The following is a 14,844-nucleotide window of genomic DNA, read 5'->3' as shown; positions in this document are numbered from 1 at the left end:
ATATAAGTATAAACTTCAGTCTAGTAGCAAGACTAAATAGCTCCTTGTCAGTATCAAATTGTTCAGATGCATCCGAAGAAGTGGTTTTTTACCTACGAAAACTTATGCCCAAATAAATCTGTTAGTCTTTAAGGTGCCACCAGACTCCTTGTTGTTTTTGTAGAGATATGATGGATTTGGGCTACTAGTGGGAAAAGAAACAATATGTTCACATTAATCTTCTTGTTACTAAAATATTTGCACCCATAAAAAAAGCACATTGGCCTTGAGATAGAGCATATCCTAGGAAAACTGCTCCAGGGTGAAGGGATATTTTAGTAAAGTTTTTTGTAACAAGAATGCTGAGATAGACCAGAGTGAGGGGTTCAGTACCTGTAAGGACAGCCATGTAATGCACTTTTTTGATGTTGGAGTAGGGAAACCTCATAGAAGAATACAGTTATTATGAAGAATCGGAAAGAGAAAAGCACAATGGCACTGTCCAGCTAAACTGAGTGCACTATCCAATGGGAAAATCCGGATTCTTTAACACACTGCAAGAGGCAGTGGAAGCCAATTCTCTTGTATATCTAGAACAACATGAGATAGAATCAGAGGGAGAAAAAGGATACAGATGATAAAAGTCCAACAGGAACTGTGAGCAGATTATTTGCTAGAGAAAAGCAGTGGAGCAGTTGCTGCTGATGAGATTAGTCTAAAGACGGGAACAAGAGAAAATTTGAATGGTAGAGAAATGAAATCACATTGGTGAATTCTAGATAAAATCTCATGATACAATTAAATTTATTTTTTATAATGGAAGGCTTTGTGTATCCTATGCTTGTGGTTTTAGAGGGAATGAAAGAGGTTGTCAGGTGTGGCTGGCCAGCTAAATCTGATCTTCAGTATGCAGTGTTATAGCCATCAGGATATTAGAGAGACAAAGTGGTGAGGCAATATGTTTTATTGGACAAACTTCTGTTGGTGAGAGAGATGAGCTTTTGAGCATACACAGAGCTCTTCTTCAGGTCTGGGAAACTTGCTCAGGGGAAGTCTACACTCAGGGGCAGCTCTAGACATTTTGTTGCCCCAAGCACGGTGGCATGCCACGGGGGGCACTATGTTGGCTGCCGGGAGGGCAGCAGGCGGCTCCGGTGGACCTCCCACCGCTGGTCCCGCGGTCTGCTGGACCCACGGCTTTGGTGGACCTCTCGCAGGTACGCCTGCGGGAGGTCCACCGGAGCCGCGGGACCAGCGGATCCTCTGCAGGCATGCCTGCAGGAGGTCCACCAGAGCTGCCTACCACCCTCCTGGCATAGCGCCTCCTGCGGCATGCCGCCCCAAGCACGCGCTTGGCATGCTGGGGCCTGGAGCCACCCCGTCTACACTACAAAATTAAGTCGACTTAAGTTACATCAACACACAACCACCACAGTAATTAAATCAGATTTACAAGTCTGTGCTAGCTCCTTTTGTCAGCAATGCACATCCGCACCGTGAGTGCTTTCACCACTTTAGCTGTCACGGGGGAAACTAACAGCCTCCCAGAGCAGTGGGGTTCTGGCTGTCCCTCCGTGGAGGGTTGTTAGGGTTGCCAATTTTAGTTGGATGTATTTCTGGAAGTTTCCTCACATGACATAATGTTAATTAAAGATTATTCTTTAATTCCTGGAGTCTCCAGGACAGTTTTGGATGGCTGACAATCCTAAGGTTAATAATAGGTTGTAGATTGTTGTAATAAGCCATAAGTACAGTGTCTCTATTCAGTCCATGATTTTTAATGTCAGGCAAAGTTATGACACTGAAAATCATGGATTGAATAGAGATGCTGCATTTATGACTTATTACAACAATTTATAACCCACTAACTACCTACCTCCCCCACTTCCTGTGACCGGAGAGGTGTTAACGGGCCACTTCACCTTGAATTTCCCTTGAAATATGTGTTAACTGCTTATGCTAAACAATTTGTTTCGCCTTATATTTAGCTGTGACACTTTGAGGCCTTCTCTACACCCTTGGAGCTCAAACTTTTTCAGTTACGCCTCCCCCTTCCAGTAATGGAATCTGTCCACACATCCCTCCATTACTTCACAGCCAAGGCTTCCTCAGCAACAGAGCTCGGGCTGAAGGCAGAGTTGGGGGTGGAACTAGCGATGAGTAGGATCTGGGCTGGGGGTGGAGTGGACCTGTGGTGGAGGTCAGAGCTGGGCTGAGGGGTGGAGGGAGAGTGAGGGCGGAGCTTGGCCTGGAGGCAGAGCCGGACTGGGGGATGAATGAAGTTGGAGGCAGAGCAATTTACGTCGACCTAACTCTGTAAGCATCAACTCTACAGTGTTGCTCCTGCCAAGGTGAGTCACCCACTGCACTGATTTAATAACGCCTCCTCAGCTCGGAGCCCTGTCACTCAGGCTGATATCCCAGAGCCTTGCCACCTAGTGCTGACAGCTGGGGCTCCAGGCTGTCAGCCATAGGCGGCTGGGCTCTGAACTGTCCGTGCTCACAATGGCCCACACTGTCCGTTAAATCAGTGGTAGCACCCCATTGACAGAAGGAGCACAGTGTGGCCATGAAAAATCAATTTTATTACTGCAGTGGTTGTACGTCGATGTAAATGAAGTCAATTTAATTTTGTAATGTAGACTTGCCCTGAGTAAGTTTCGCATACCAGAAGAAGAGCTCTGTGTAAACTCAAAAGCTTGTCTCTTTCACCAACAGAAGTTGGTCCAATAAAAGATATTACCTCACCCACCTTGTCTCTCTAATCTTCAGGTTTGGCATTCCAAGGACAAAAGAGTTTTCTCATTTATATAAAATGTGTTAACTTTTAAACATAAGCACCATTTAAAGAAATATATTAAAGGTTATGTAAACTGAATCTTCAAAGAATGATGCTACTTTTAGAAAATGAAAATCTAGAGGTAAAAGGTGCCTAGATGTCAGAGATAATGAGTGGCCTTTAATTTCTGTCTTTCCACCTCCCTATTTATGTGGGAACAAGTTAATTCTAAATTTGTTTTCCTGTAATATAAAAATGTTTAATCTACTAACAAAATTCTAAATTATTTGGAGTGTAACTATTGCTTTCCTGCAAGACGTACATGCAGAAGGAATATCTAGATCTCAGATGATGGCTGGAAGTGGCTTACAAAGTTTAGTCTTTAAAAAACAAAGAAATAATAGGCATCCATTGGTGTTGCACACTGAGGTATAAGCGGTGCAACCTAGTGGTTGGAACAGGAATCTTACCTAGTGGTCTGAGAAGAATCAGAGAGCAGAACCAGAGGAGGGGTCAAGGAACAAGCCAATGGTTGGAGCCAGGAGTTCAGAGGAAGGTAGGGACTAGGGTTGGAGCAGGAGCAGGCATGGTTTGGTCTAAGAAGCATGTCTGACACATCTGTAAGCATGGAACACATTGAACAACCACTGTTCTGCAGTTGCTACAAGCCTAAAGTGATGATCTATTGGACCTTCTGTCCACAGTCACTTAGTGAGGGTTTACTGGGCCCAGCTAGTTGCCAGGCAACCAAGGTGAGTCAACTGAGTTCCTGACAATGGGTGGGATTTTTGCTCCTGGAAGAACATGGGGACTTTAGATAAAGAAGGGAGGCATAATGGGTGAGACCTATTACATGAATGGAAAGTAACTCTTTTATGCCCCCAATGTACAAATAACTTGCATAAATGGATGAATTCATCTTAATTGCTTGAGTACTGCAAGAACGTATCACTTATGATTTGAAAGTAACACTTCAGCGTTTATATTCATAACTTCCAGTGCCTTTCACCAAGCTTAAAAATCAAATTGGATTAAAGTCTGGGAATTGAAAAATGGAATAAATTTTGGTACAGACTTAAGTTTCTAAATGTGATTCTTGAGTATAATTTGGCCTATTTTATGTACACAGAATTGTTTAGACTTTAGTGAAACCACCCAATACTAAGTTCAGCTGTAACCATCCAGCAAATGTTCATTCTGTCTTGCTGAGCCAAGCATTCTAGTTTACAGTCTGACTGTCCCCAGCACTCCAGATTTGTGGAGAAGCAATCATTCTTACAGAAAAATATAAGTGGCAACAATTGAAATGGAACATAACTTTATTGAGATTAAACTCTGCATCCTTACCAGTTAACAGAGTGCTACAGTACTTAAAAAGGTGATTGATATTTTTTACATTGTTCATAAAATTTGCTGTCCCTCTGGTGTTGTTCCCATGAGAGTGTTAGCTGATCGATGAACCCTGTCTCTTCAGCTTGCACATGTGAGAAGATACTTGCTACAAAATATATGATGTACTGACTTCTCACGAAGTGTGGAGTATAATGGGAATTGCATCGAACCTCCTCAAACTGATGAATAGTGACTCGCTCCCAATGCATCATCTCTCCCCCAAAGTGGATGGCTTTACTATGAGATAAGCATGGTGAGGGTGGAGGGGAACCTCTATAGCCATTCTTTCCATCATAACTGCATCTTGGTCAAATCAGTTTTTCCACCTGTTTAATCCACAGCCCTGAACTTTCAGTGAGCCTTGGATAGACACATGTTGTGGCCTGTTCAGAGTTCATGGCAGAACTAAGGCCTGAATTTGTACACTTCACAGATGTGATTTTTTTTTTCTTTTGGGTTCAATACAAGAACAAAATTATTAAACTTTAAAATATTTCTGTCATATATGTTGTGGTTTTTTTCTCTACCTTTTTTTATTGGTATACTATTTCATGTTCTGTTGGGTTTATTGATGTTTCAATCAAATGAAGAAAATAATCTAACTGTAGTTCTTATCAGTAATGTAGTAATCTGAAGATAGTAATAGTGTAGCTTTTCAGTTCAGACACTTATATGTGCAGGCATATATAGCTCTTCAGCATTATACTTTCTGATGCAAAGACTAGCAGTGAGAAGGATTCAGTAAACTGTGTCAAGTGCTTTGCTTCTCCATCACTATTTGTCTCTCTAATGGTTCCTGCTGCTAGCCCCTCCACAAATGCAGTCAGGCCTGGTCTACACTGGGGGGGGGGGTGTCGATGTAAGATGTCGACTTCAGCTACAGTATTCCCGTATCTTATTCTGATTTACCTCCCGTCCTCACGGCACGAGATCGACATCCACGGCTCCCCTGTCGACTCCGCTACCGCCGCTCGCTCCGGTGGAGTTCCGGAGTCGATGGGGAGCGCGTTCGGGGATCGATATATCGCGTCTAGATGAGACATGATATATCGATCCCCGATAAATCGATCGCTACCCGCTATCATAACCTAGTCCCAGATTTGGACCTTAGCGTCCAAAATATGGGGGTTAGCATGAAAACCTCCAAGCTTAATTACCACCTTGGACCTGGTAAAGCTGCCACCGCCCAAAAAATTAGTGTTTTGGGGCACTCTGGTCCCCCCCAAAAACCTTCCCTAGGGACCCCAAGACCCAAATCACTTGAGTCTCACAACAAAGGGAAATAAACCTTTTCCCTTCCCCCCTCCAGGTTTTCCTGGAGAGAGACACAGAAGCAAGCTCCGTAAATCTAAACAGAATGACTCCACCCTCCCCGTTCCCAGTCCTGGAAAACAGAATTACTTCCCTCTTCACCCAGAGGGAATGCAAAGTCAGGCTAGTAAATCTAACACACACAGATTTCCCCCTGACTACTTCCTCCCACCAATTCCCTGGTGAGCTGCAGACTCAATTCCCTGGAGTTCCCCACTAAAGAAAAACTCCAACTGGTCTTAAAATAAAGCTTTATATAAAAAGAAAGAAAAATACATAAAAATGGTCTCTCTGTATTAAGGTGACAAATACAGGGTCAATTGCTTAAAAGAAATATGAATAAACAGCCTTATTCAAAAAAATACAATTCAAAGCACTCCAGCAACTATAGACATGTAAATACAAAAAGAAAAACAATAAAAACCTTACTGCCTTACTATATGGTACTTACAACTTGGAAATAGAAGATTAGAAAGCAGGAAATAGCAAAATTCACTCCTCATAGCCAAAAGAGTACAGGCAAAAGACCCCAGAACAAAGGACTCACATACAAACTTCCCTCCACCCAGATCCGAAAAAGTCCCGTTTCCTGATTGGTCCTCTGGTTAGGTGTTTCAGATCACTTCTTTCCAGGTGAAAGAGATGTTAACCCTTAGCTATCTGTTTATAACACCCGCCGATACGGCAGGTAGTCTGGATGTACCCTCAGAGACCAACTGAAGTGCAGCACCCCTGTCCTTTTATTGTTTGTATCTGTTCCCACCACCTGTTTACAGAGACTAACACTCTGGGAGACTACTAACTTCCTGGCCAGCAGGGATCCAGAGCTTACACTCCTCCTTTCCTGTCTCCTTCCTGTTTCTTAGCCAGCTTTATAGCGCAGACTGGCTACCCAGGCCTGCAGGTGGATCCACTCTGGTAATTAGAGTGTGGCCCCTCAGCCAACCCAACTAATACCCTTCGTCCTCTGGAACAGGGCTAACGGGGCTGGCTTTTCTCTCTTAGCCAGCACCCTGTTACAGTCTCCAATAGAATAATTCTCTCTAAATGCATGCTTGAGTGGCCTTTATGTCTGAGTCCTCATTGATCCCCACATAGGAGAACTAGAAAGATTTACTGGTACATCAAAAATGCCAGTTTTCAATAGTTATTTCTGAGACCAACTTTCTCAAAGGGATGCTATGTAAATGTGTAACTGCTTACTCCATTTTATCTACATTAATTTTTTTAAATACCTTTTGACTGCATATAGTTATCCCTCTCCCCCTTCTCCCTTTGTACTTTGTCATCTTAGACTGCAAACTCTTTGGGGCTAGAATTGTTATCTTGTATGGTTGGACAGTTTCTAACAGACACTATTGGATTATAAAAATAATAGTTTCTCCACTTCGTTTAAATTTGCATCTCAGATTATTGATATTTTTCAATGTCACTTTAATTTTTTATTCATTTTTGCATTATTTGACATTTTTAATAGCTGGTTTAAAAAAAAAAAGTTTCCAGATGATTTGGTCAACCTCAATATCCTGCTTCTGACAGAGTGTTTCACATGAAACCAAGACCTTCACTGATGTACAAGTAGTCGTTATTGTTATCTATAGACATCAAAAGATTCTGTACTCCATTACGTCCATGAGCCACTCAAGATTCAAAAGTGTATGTTTCCTGCTTTGCTTTGTTTGTGATTTTTGTACTTACGTGACATAAAATGCTTTATTATGGTGGGGAAAAATTATGTTGACACCCCCCCCGCCCCCAAAATAATAATAATAATACCGGTACATGGTAAAGCCTCTTTGTTGTAAACTCTGATGTAGTGCAGTGAAACTGTGCTCACAGGTCCTTATTCATAGGCTTAAGCACTTTGCTGATTAATGAGAACTTAATATAGTAAAATGTAGGGAAACAATTTTTGAATTTCCATATTTAAATTTAAGTGAGGATGTTCAGTTAAGGAAGAAGCAGACTTCACTATGAAAGGGTTCCTAATTGCTGACTTGAAAAACTGTAGTATGTTCTGCCTGTCTTGTGCTACAAATTGCACAGTATCTCTGGTCTGCATGGTCCGAAGAGATTTGATTCTGTGGAGAGAAAGAGGGACACATTTACAATAACCCTACACTAGTAATTTCAATTCCCTCATTGGAGTGCAGTCACCCAGTCCAAAATGGTAATCAGAAAATACCATCTCTTTGCACAGTGTGGCTGATCCTTTTTATAGGGTTGTGTTATACTAATACTATAACTGTGAAAAACATTTTAAAGACTGACAACTGCAGTTAAAAATAAAATTAAATACAATACAGAATAGGGAAAAATTAACCTCATGAATTTCGTCTCAGAAAGGATATTACAGAACTGAAGGGGGTTCAGAGTAGAGCAAGGAAAAGGTAAGGGGCATGGGAAAACGTTCATATGAAGAGATAGAAAAGACTGGGATTATTTTAGAAAGGAAATTAATAAAGGGGAATGTGACAAAGTATATGAACTAATGAATGATCTAGCGAAGGTAGATCAGGAGCTCCTGTTGTCTGCATCTCATACCGGTAAGAACAATGTACAATTCGATAAAGCTGAAATGTGGAAAATTCAAAACTAGTAATAACTAGATTATGGAACTCTTTGCTACAAGATGTAACTGAGGCCAAGATTTTATCAAGATTTAAAGAGAAAATGTACATTTGTATGGATAGCAAGAATAGAATTATTATTAACTATTATAACAAACATTTTGGAAGGGGTGATTAAATCTCAGGCATCAAGCCTTAAAACAAGCTCCAACTATTATCTTAAAACTTTAATAAAACACAGATTATCCCATATCATCATACCTGCACCATCCTTTTATGCATCTGGGGTAAGCTGTGGGCTCCATTGAAGTCAATGTCAAAACTCCCATTGACTACATTGGAGACAAGATTTTTCCACATGGTGCTGGCCACTGTCAGAGACAGAATACTGAATTGGATAGAACGCAGGTCTGATCCAATATGCAATTCACAAGCAGCCTTCATTTCACTATAAATTATTTAATACAAGTTAAAAGTAAACGATTAAAAAAAATTGTATTGCTGTGATATAGTCAGATTTAGTTGGTGCATAGATCACCTTTCATGTAAAGAGGAGGAAGGTTTCTCAAACCAAAATGGCAGTTAAGAAAAGTTAGCTTTGCTGTTGCATTAGAAGGCTCTGATAACTAACTTGTAACATTTAATGGGGTTAAAGTGGCCTGAGCCACTGAATAGCTCTTAGTGATTGTTTTGGGGGGTTTTACTTGCAGTAATTAAAGCTCAGTTATAATCTCTACTTTTCTTGCATTGTTTCAGTTCATATTACTGAATGGGGAGTGATTTAAAAATAAATTGATGTAGTGTTTTATGGAGCCAGTACATTGTATATCAGGGATCAGCAACTTTTGGCACGCAGCACGCCAGGGTAAATTTGTTTTCCTGCTGTGTCCACAGGTTCAGCCGATCATGGCTCCCACTGGCTGTGGTTCACCCTTCCAGGCCAATGGGGGCTGTGGGAAGCTGCGCAGGCCGAGAGATATGCTGACCGCCCCTTCCCACCGCCCCTATTGGCGTGGAACGGTGAACCACGGCCAGTGGGAGCCACGATCGGCCGAAACTGCAGATGTGGCAGGAAAACAAACCAGCCCGGCCCGCCAGAGTGCTTACCCTGGCGGGCTGGGTGCAAAAGGTTGCTGATCCCTATTGTATATCAACTTACCAAATGGATTATCTATTTTGCTTAAAAAATTAAAGCAAAGTACCTACATGCAGAACAAAATATTTAATAATAGGTTCTTCGGTCTAGCTGAGAAATTCTAACACAATCCAGTGGCTGGAAGTTGACCTAGACAAATTCAGACTGTAAATAAGGTGTAAAATTTTAACAGTGAAAGTAATTAACCATTGGAACAGTTTGCCAAGGGCTGTGGTGGATTCTCCATCACTGACTATAGTAGATAAATATTTAGGTTTTTTTCCTAAAAGTTATGCTCTAGGAGTTATTTTGGGGAAGTTCTGTGGCCTCTGCAAATAGGAGGTCAGAGCAGGGCCGGCGCTACCATTTAGGCAGCCTAGGCAATCGCCTAGGGTGCCAGAATAAATGGTGGGCGTCGTTTTGCCGGAGGGGGCGGCAGGCGGCTCCGGTGGAGCTGCCGCAGTGGTGCCTGGGGAGGGTCCGGTGCTCCGTGGCTCCGGTGGAGCTGCCGCAGTCGTGCCTGCAGGCGGATAGTCGGCTGCTCGCGTGGCTCCGGTGGACCTCCGTGTTATCCAATGAAGCATTTTCAAAAGTTCCTAGGAAAATCAAAGATTCATGCCACACAAATTTAAAAATTACTTTTTAATGAATATTGATGTCTGATCTTCCTTTGGGTAAGTACCAAATGCTGTAAAATAACAATGTGTTGGAATTCAATTTCTCAATTGGTAAGCTCGCAGCTGCTATTTATTAAGTATTCAACTCAAGGCTTGTTTGTGATTTTATATGCAGGAATAACTAATACAGTCATTATTGTAGGAGGAAGAAGCTACTGTGCAGTCCGAAGAACTTTATTGTTAAGTATTAAAATAAAATGTTTCTTGTTTAAAGAGTAAGGAATTAATATGAATGAATTGTTTGCTCTTAGGAATTCTTCAATGGGTGAAGCTGATAGACAACTTTGATGCCGAATATGACTATGTCACCAATGAGGGAACAGTGTTCACTTTCAAGACAAACCTCCATGCTCCAAATTATCGATTAATCAATATTGACTTCAGTGATTCAGATGAATCCAAATGGAAAGTGCTTGTCCCTGAGCATGAAAGAGATGTTCTAGGTAAGAATATAAACCATGTGAAAGATGTCCTATTCTGTTTTTTTCCAAGTCAGTCTGCTAGTTATTGAAAAGGGCTTGTCGTTTAGACCCCTTTTTTTTCCTATTTACAGTTGTAGGGATTCTTTTGAGTTGGTTAAGGCACCAGACTGAGACTTGAGAGATCTCGGTTCATTTCCTACCTTTGTCGCAGATTTCCTGTGTGACCTTGCTCAAATTCCTTGTTTCTTTGTGCCTCATTTCACCATCTATAAAATTAGGCTAATTTTATCCCCATTTTATGGGGCTTTGTGGAGATTGATTTAACATTTGTCAGGCACTCAGATATGTTAATTGGGGCCCTGTAAGCAGACAAAAGTAAGAGCTAGCCTAGCAGTGGTATAGTACATTATAAGCCAGGGGATCAGACTTTGAGACACAGGTTTGATCTGTCGTTCTTGAGCTGACAGGAATTGGGAGTGCTGAAAGGCAAGGCAAGATTTGATGGCATAAAAGAGATGGCTAGAGTATTTGATATTTTTTGAATTTTTTGTTTTTTAAGGAAAAGTGAAAGCAGGACCTTCTGATTTTGAATTAAAATAAAGATGCAGTACAATAAATTCCAAAACTTTACACTAACTCAGGAGTTTTTATTTTAAATGCACTTATTTTGGGATTTTTTTAGTATTTATGTGTGGTGAATTAATTGTAGATATTGTAGAAAATCCTATCCTGATGCATCTTTGTTCCAGTGTTTCAAAGTTTAATACATTTTGGTGCTTCATGCTCCCTACAGTACGTTGTGTAATTATACCTGACTAGCATAATAATGACTGTTTGAAAACTACACATTTTTTTTACCAGGTTTTTTTGTTCAAATCCCCTCACTGATTTTGTGGTAATGTTCCTATGTATTGCATTTTACATTGGTGATGAAATAATAAGAGTCCTGTATACTTACCAAGTGACTGCTGTCAGGACCGGTGCTGGGGTTTGAGTGCCCTAGGCGGACGGCAATTTTGCCGCCCTGCGCGCTGGTCCCGCGGCTCCGCTGGAGCTGCTGCAGTGGTGCCTGTGGAGGGTCCGGTGCTCCGTGGCTCCGGTGGAGCTGCTGTGGTGATGCCTGCGGGCGGTCCACCGGAGACGCGCGAGCAGTCGCCTGCCTGCAGGCACGACTGCGGCAGCTCCACTGGAGCTGCGGAGCACCGGACCCTCCCCAGGCACCACTGCGGCAGCTCCACCGGAGCCGCCTGCCGCCCCCTCCGGCAAAACGGCGCCCACCAATTATTCTGGCACCCTAGGCGATTGCCTAGGCTGCCTAAATGGTAGCGCCGGCCCTGACTGCTGTATCCCAGCTAACACAGCCTCCGCTCTCTTCTCTTTCAAAACACTGTTAGATCACTTCTTCCATGACACCCAGAAGCTGTGAATTCATGAGAATAATGTTCTAAGAACTCTGTGGATGATTCCCTCCTTTGGCTTTCCCAGTGTATCCCGCAGTCTCTGGACCACATCCTTGCCATACCCTGGGTTCTATGTGCCACAAAAGGGCTGTAAAGCTGCTTTAAATTGACAACTGAAAAATCCCCCAACATGGGGAATCACTAATTGGCATAGAACCACCTTAGCCAGCTCTACACTACCATTTCCTACCTCTATCCCTGATACAAGGATTATTGGGCGGGGGCGGGGGGGAATGGAGCATGACTGGACTATGCTTTTCCAAGTTATGCTCAAAGTCAAATGGGCCTTTGGCTGTCCTAAGGTTTTGGGGTTGCAAAGATGGCAAGCACAGCTTGGTCATACTCAAATATTGAGCCCTCTAGGTCTCTATTTTAGATTGTAAGCTCTTTGATGCAGGGAACTCCTTCACCTTTTACTTGTGCGGGGCGGAGTACGTTGTCAGTGCTATATGTGTAATAAATAATAGATAGAAGTGACAAATTATCTTCCATTCTGGTCATCTGTTAACTGTTCATCAATCTCTGAAGTTCTATTTAAGTCATAGGTAACAGCAATGTAAAACATGGCTTTGAGTTAAATATACAGCTAAAAGTCTAACAGTGCCCAAATGCTATGGATCTTGACACTAATACATTTTGTTACTACTTTTCTGAAATGATAATCCTGTGCTCTACCTTGATTTTTTTAGTTTTAGCACACGAGGAGTTATTTCACAGTAGATTTCTGCTTCAGCTTTTCCTTTCTATAAGCAAAGTCAAATTGAGTATGTGTGTATAGTCATATAATAATTTTAATGCATCAAAAACATCTTTAAGGGATTATATTTGGCAACCTTGACTATTCAAATGGAACTAGGACTTAATTTAGATAACTAAAGGTTCAGATAAATCAGAGTACTGAGAGTAGTGGCCATTAGAAACTAAAAAATGGCTCAGACACTTCAACCTAAACACCAGTGGACATGTCCGACCTGCAGTGAACTGAAAGTTTTGGGTGACTGTGGCCTGGATAATCAAAATTTCACTATACCTACATGCAGAGCAGCAATACACAATAATATACAATGCCCAGAGCGGAGCTCCAGTAAATATTTTCTATCCCCCTGGAGTTTTTCTAGCATGTTGGGAGTGTAGGAGGCTCCAAGAAATACTCTGAGAATTTAAGCCGATTTAGCTTTATAGAGATAGCTAAGTGGCTTCATTAGATAATGGGGATTAAATATATATTAAAGCCAACACTAAAATGAAATAATCTAAAACAGTTTGATAAAATGTGGTGGCACCTATAAATTAAAGGGCTGCATTCCTCTGTGCCAAAGGAACCATACGTGCTTGTAACAATCCTGAGACATAGCTCTAAATAAAAGAAAATAACACTAGATTGCCGCTGATGAAACTAGAATCCTTCATTCCTAAAGCGCAAGCTATTGTAGTGAAGAAAGACCAGCCTGCCGTTATGTCATATTGCTTTAATCCTTCCAAGATTTTGTTTGGAAAGACACAATTGTAGCAGAAGGCAGTTAATAATTTATTGATGTGAAAGCCTTAGAGTCAAGTGAATTTGATTTAATTTGTTACAAAGATGACATAGTAATAAAACGCCTCCTACAAAAGTTATGACTATAAGAATTCAAAGGTTAAATGAGCATTTGCTGCTTAGAGAGACAAAGTGGGTGAGGCAACATCTTTTATTGGTCCAACTTCTGTTGGTGAGAGCCACACAGAGCTCTTCTTCTGGTCTGGGAAAAGTACTCACAGCGCCACAGCAGATTGTTTAGCATAAGTAGTAAGCACATATTGTAAGGGACTATTCAAGGCAGAGTGGCCTGTTAACACCTCTGCAGCCGTAGGACATAAAGAGGAGTTTAGTGAGTTACAGATTGTTGTAATGAGCCATAAATCCAGTGTCTCTGTTCAGTCTATGATTTTTAGTGTCTAGAAGAGTAATGAATTTAAGTCTCCAGGCTTGTCTTTGGAGAGTGTTGTGCAGGTTTCCTTTGAGGATGAGGGTGGATAGGTCAGATGTAGTGTGGCTGCTTAGTGAAAAGTAATAGGTGATAGGGTGTTTTTGTCTTTTTTTTTTTTTTTTTTTTTAATTTTCCTGTGTGAGCTCATTCAAGAGCATAGGTATTGCATAGTTTCATCCAGATAGTTATCATCAGGGCATTTAGTGCACTGGATGTAGTACACCACATGTTGTGGTAGGCAAGTGTGGGATCCATGGATCTTGAAAGGTGTATTGTGGGGTGGCAGTGGAGATATGAAGTTTTGCATCTGTTGTTCTATCAGGGTGCTGCTTTGAATTGGTTTGTTCAGACTCCTGGTCTGTGAGGAGCTTGCTTCTGATTATGAGCTTTGAGAGGTTGTGGGGGATCTGCTTGGTTGTATATAATAGTGATTATGTACCCAGATATAATGAATAGTATTGGAAATCACTTCACAAACATTTTAGCAACTGATGCTCCAAGGTACAAATATTTTTCTTGCTTAGAATGGAATATGGAAATCTGTAACTCAAAATTCTGCTGCGTTTCCATGATCTACTTGTTAGCCATATCTTCTCCTTTTCTGGATATGAACGTAGTCTGAATTTCATAAAAACAACCACCACGTTATAATGGAAATAGATTTTGTGAGTCAGGATTAATAAATATGAAACTCTGCCAGTGTCCTCCAGTGGCAAAAATTTCTCACAGACTATAAGGTAATATGTCATACTGCATTTGTAGTGCAGCTAACGGCCTAACTAACAAAAAAAAAAAATACACATACCAAGAAATGAGTGAATTTAATTTGCTTTACTGACCCAGTCCTCCAGGTACAGTTGGCCGTGGGCTTTAACTTGTGTTTGACAACCCAGTCCTGCATTACAAGTTCAATAAAACTTTGAAAAAACAAATGCATTCTGATAATATGTGGTTGTAAATATGACAGATGTTTAAAAGCATAAAGCGTAAAGAATTCTTCATTTGCATTCTTATTTTGAGTCAGTCTCTCCCTAACAGTAAGCACTGTCAAGGTTTACTTAATTCTCAGTAGGCATTTCACACAAAGTAAAGATAAATTTAGAACTCTAATCAGTGAACGAAGGGGGAAAAAAACAAATCACAACCATTTAA

At 41.3% G+C, this 14,844-nt stretch overlaps 1 protein-coding gene across 1 annotated transcript in view; it reads left to right on the top strand.

The window, feature by feature from the left end:
* The window catches only part of PREP (prolyl endopeptidase), a 158,250-nt gene that overhangs the window by 72,167 nt on the left and 71,239 nt on the right, over positions 1 to 14,844 (top strand). The window contains exon 8 of the mRNA XM_030556022.1: positions 10,095 to 10,286. Within this exon, the coding sequence (XP_030411882.1) occupies positions 10,095 to 10,286 (192 nt within the window). The remainder of the gene's footprint in view (positions 1 to 10,094; positions 10,287 to 14,844) is intronic.

Source organism: Gopherus evgoodei, chromosome 3 (assembly GCF_007399415.2).
Source record: "Gopherus evgoodei ecotype Sinaloan lineage chromosome 3, rGopEvg1_v1.p, whole genome shotgun sequence".
Classification (NCBI taxonomy): Eukaryota; Metazoa; Chordata; order Testudines; family Testudinidae; genus Gopherus; species Gopherus evgoodei.
Note: the sequence above shows the minus strand (reverse complement) of the source record. Positions and strands in the feature narration are given on the sequence as shown.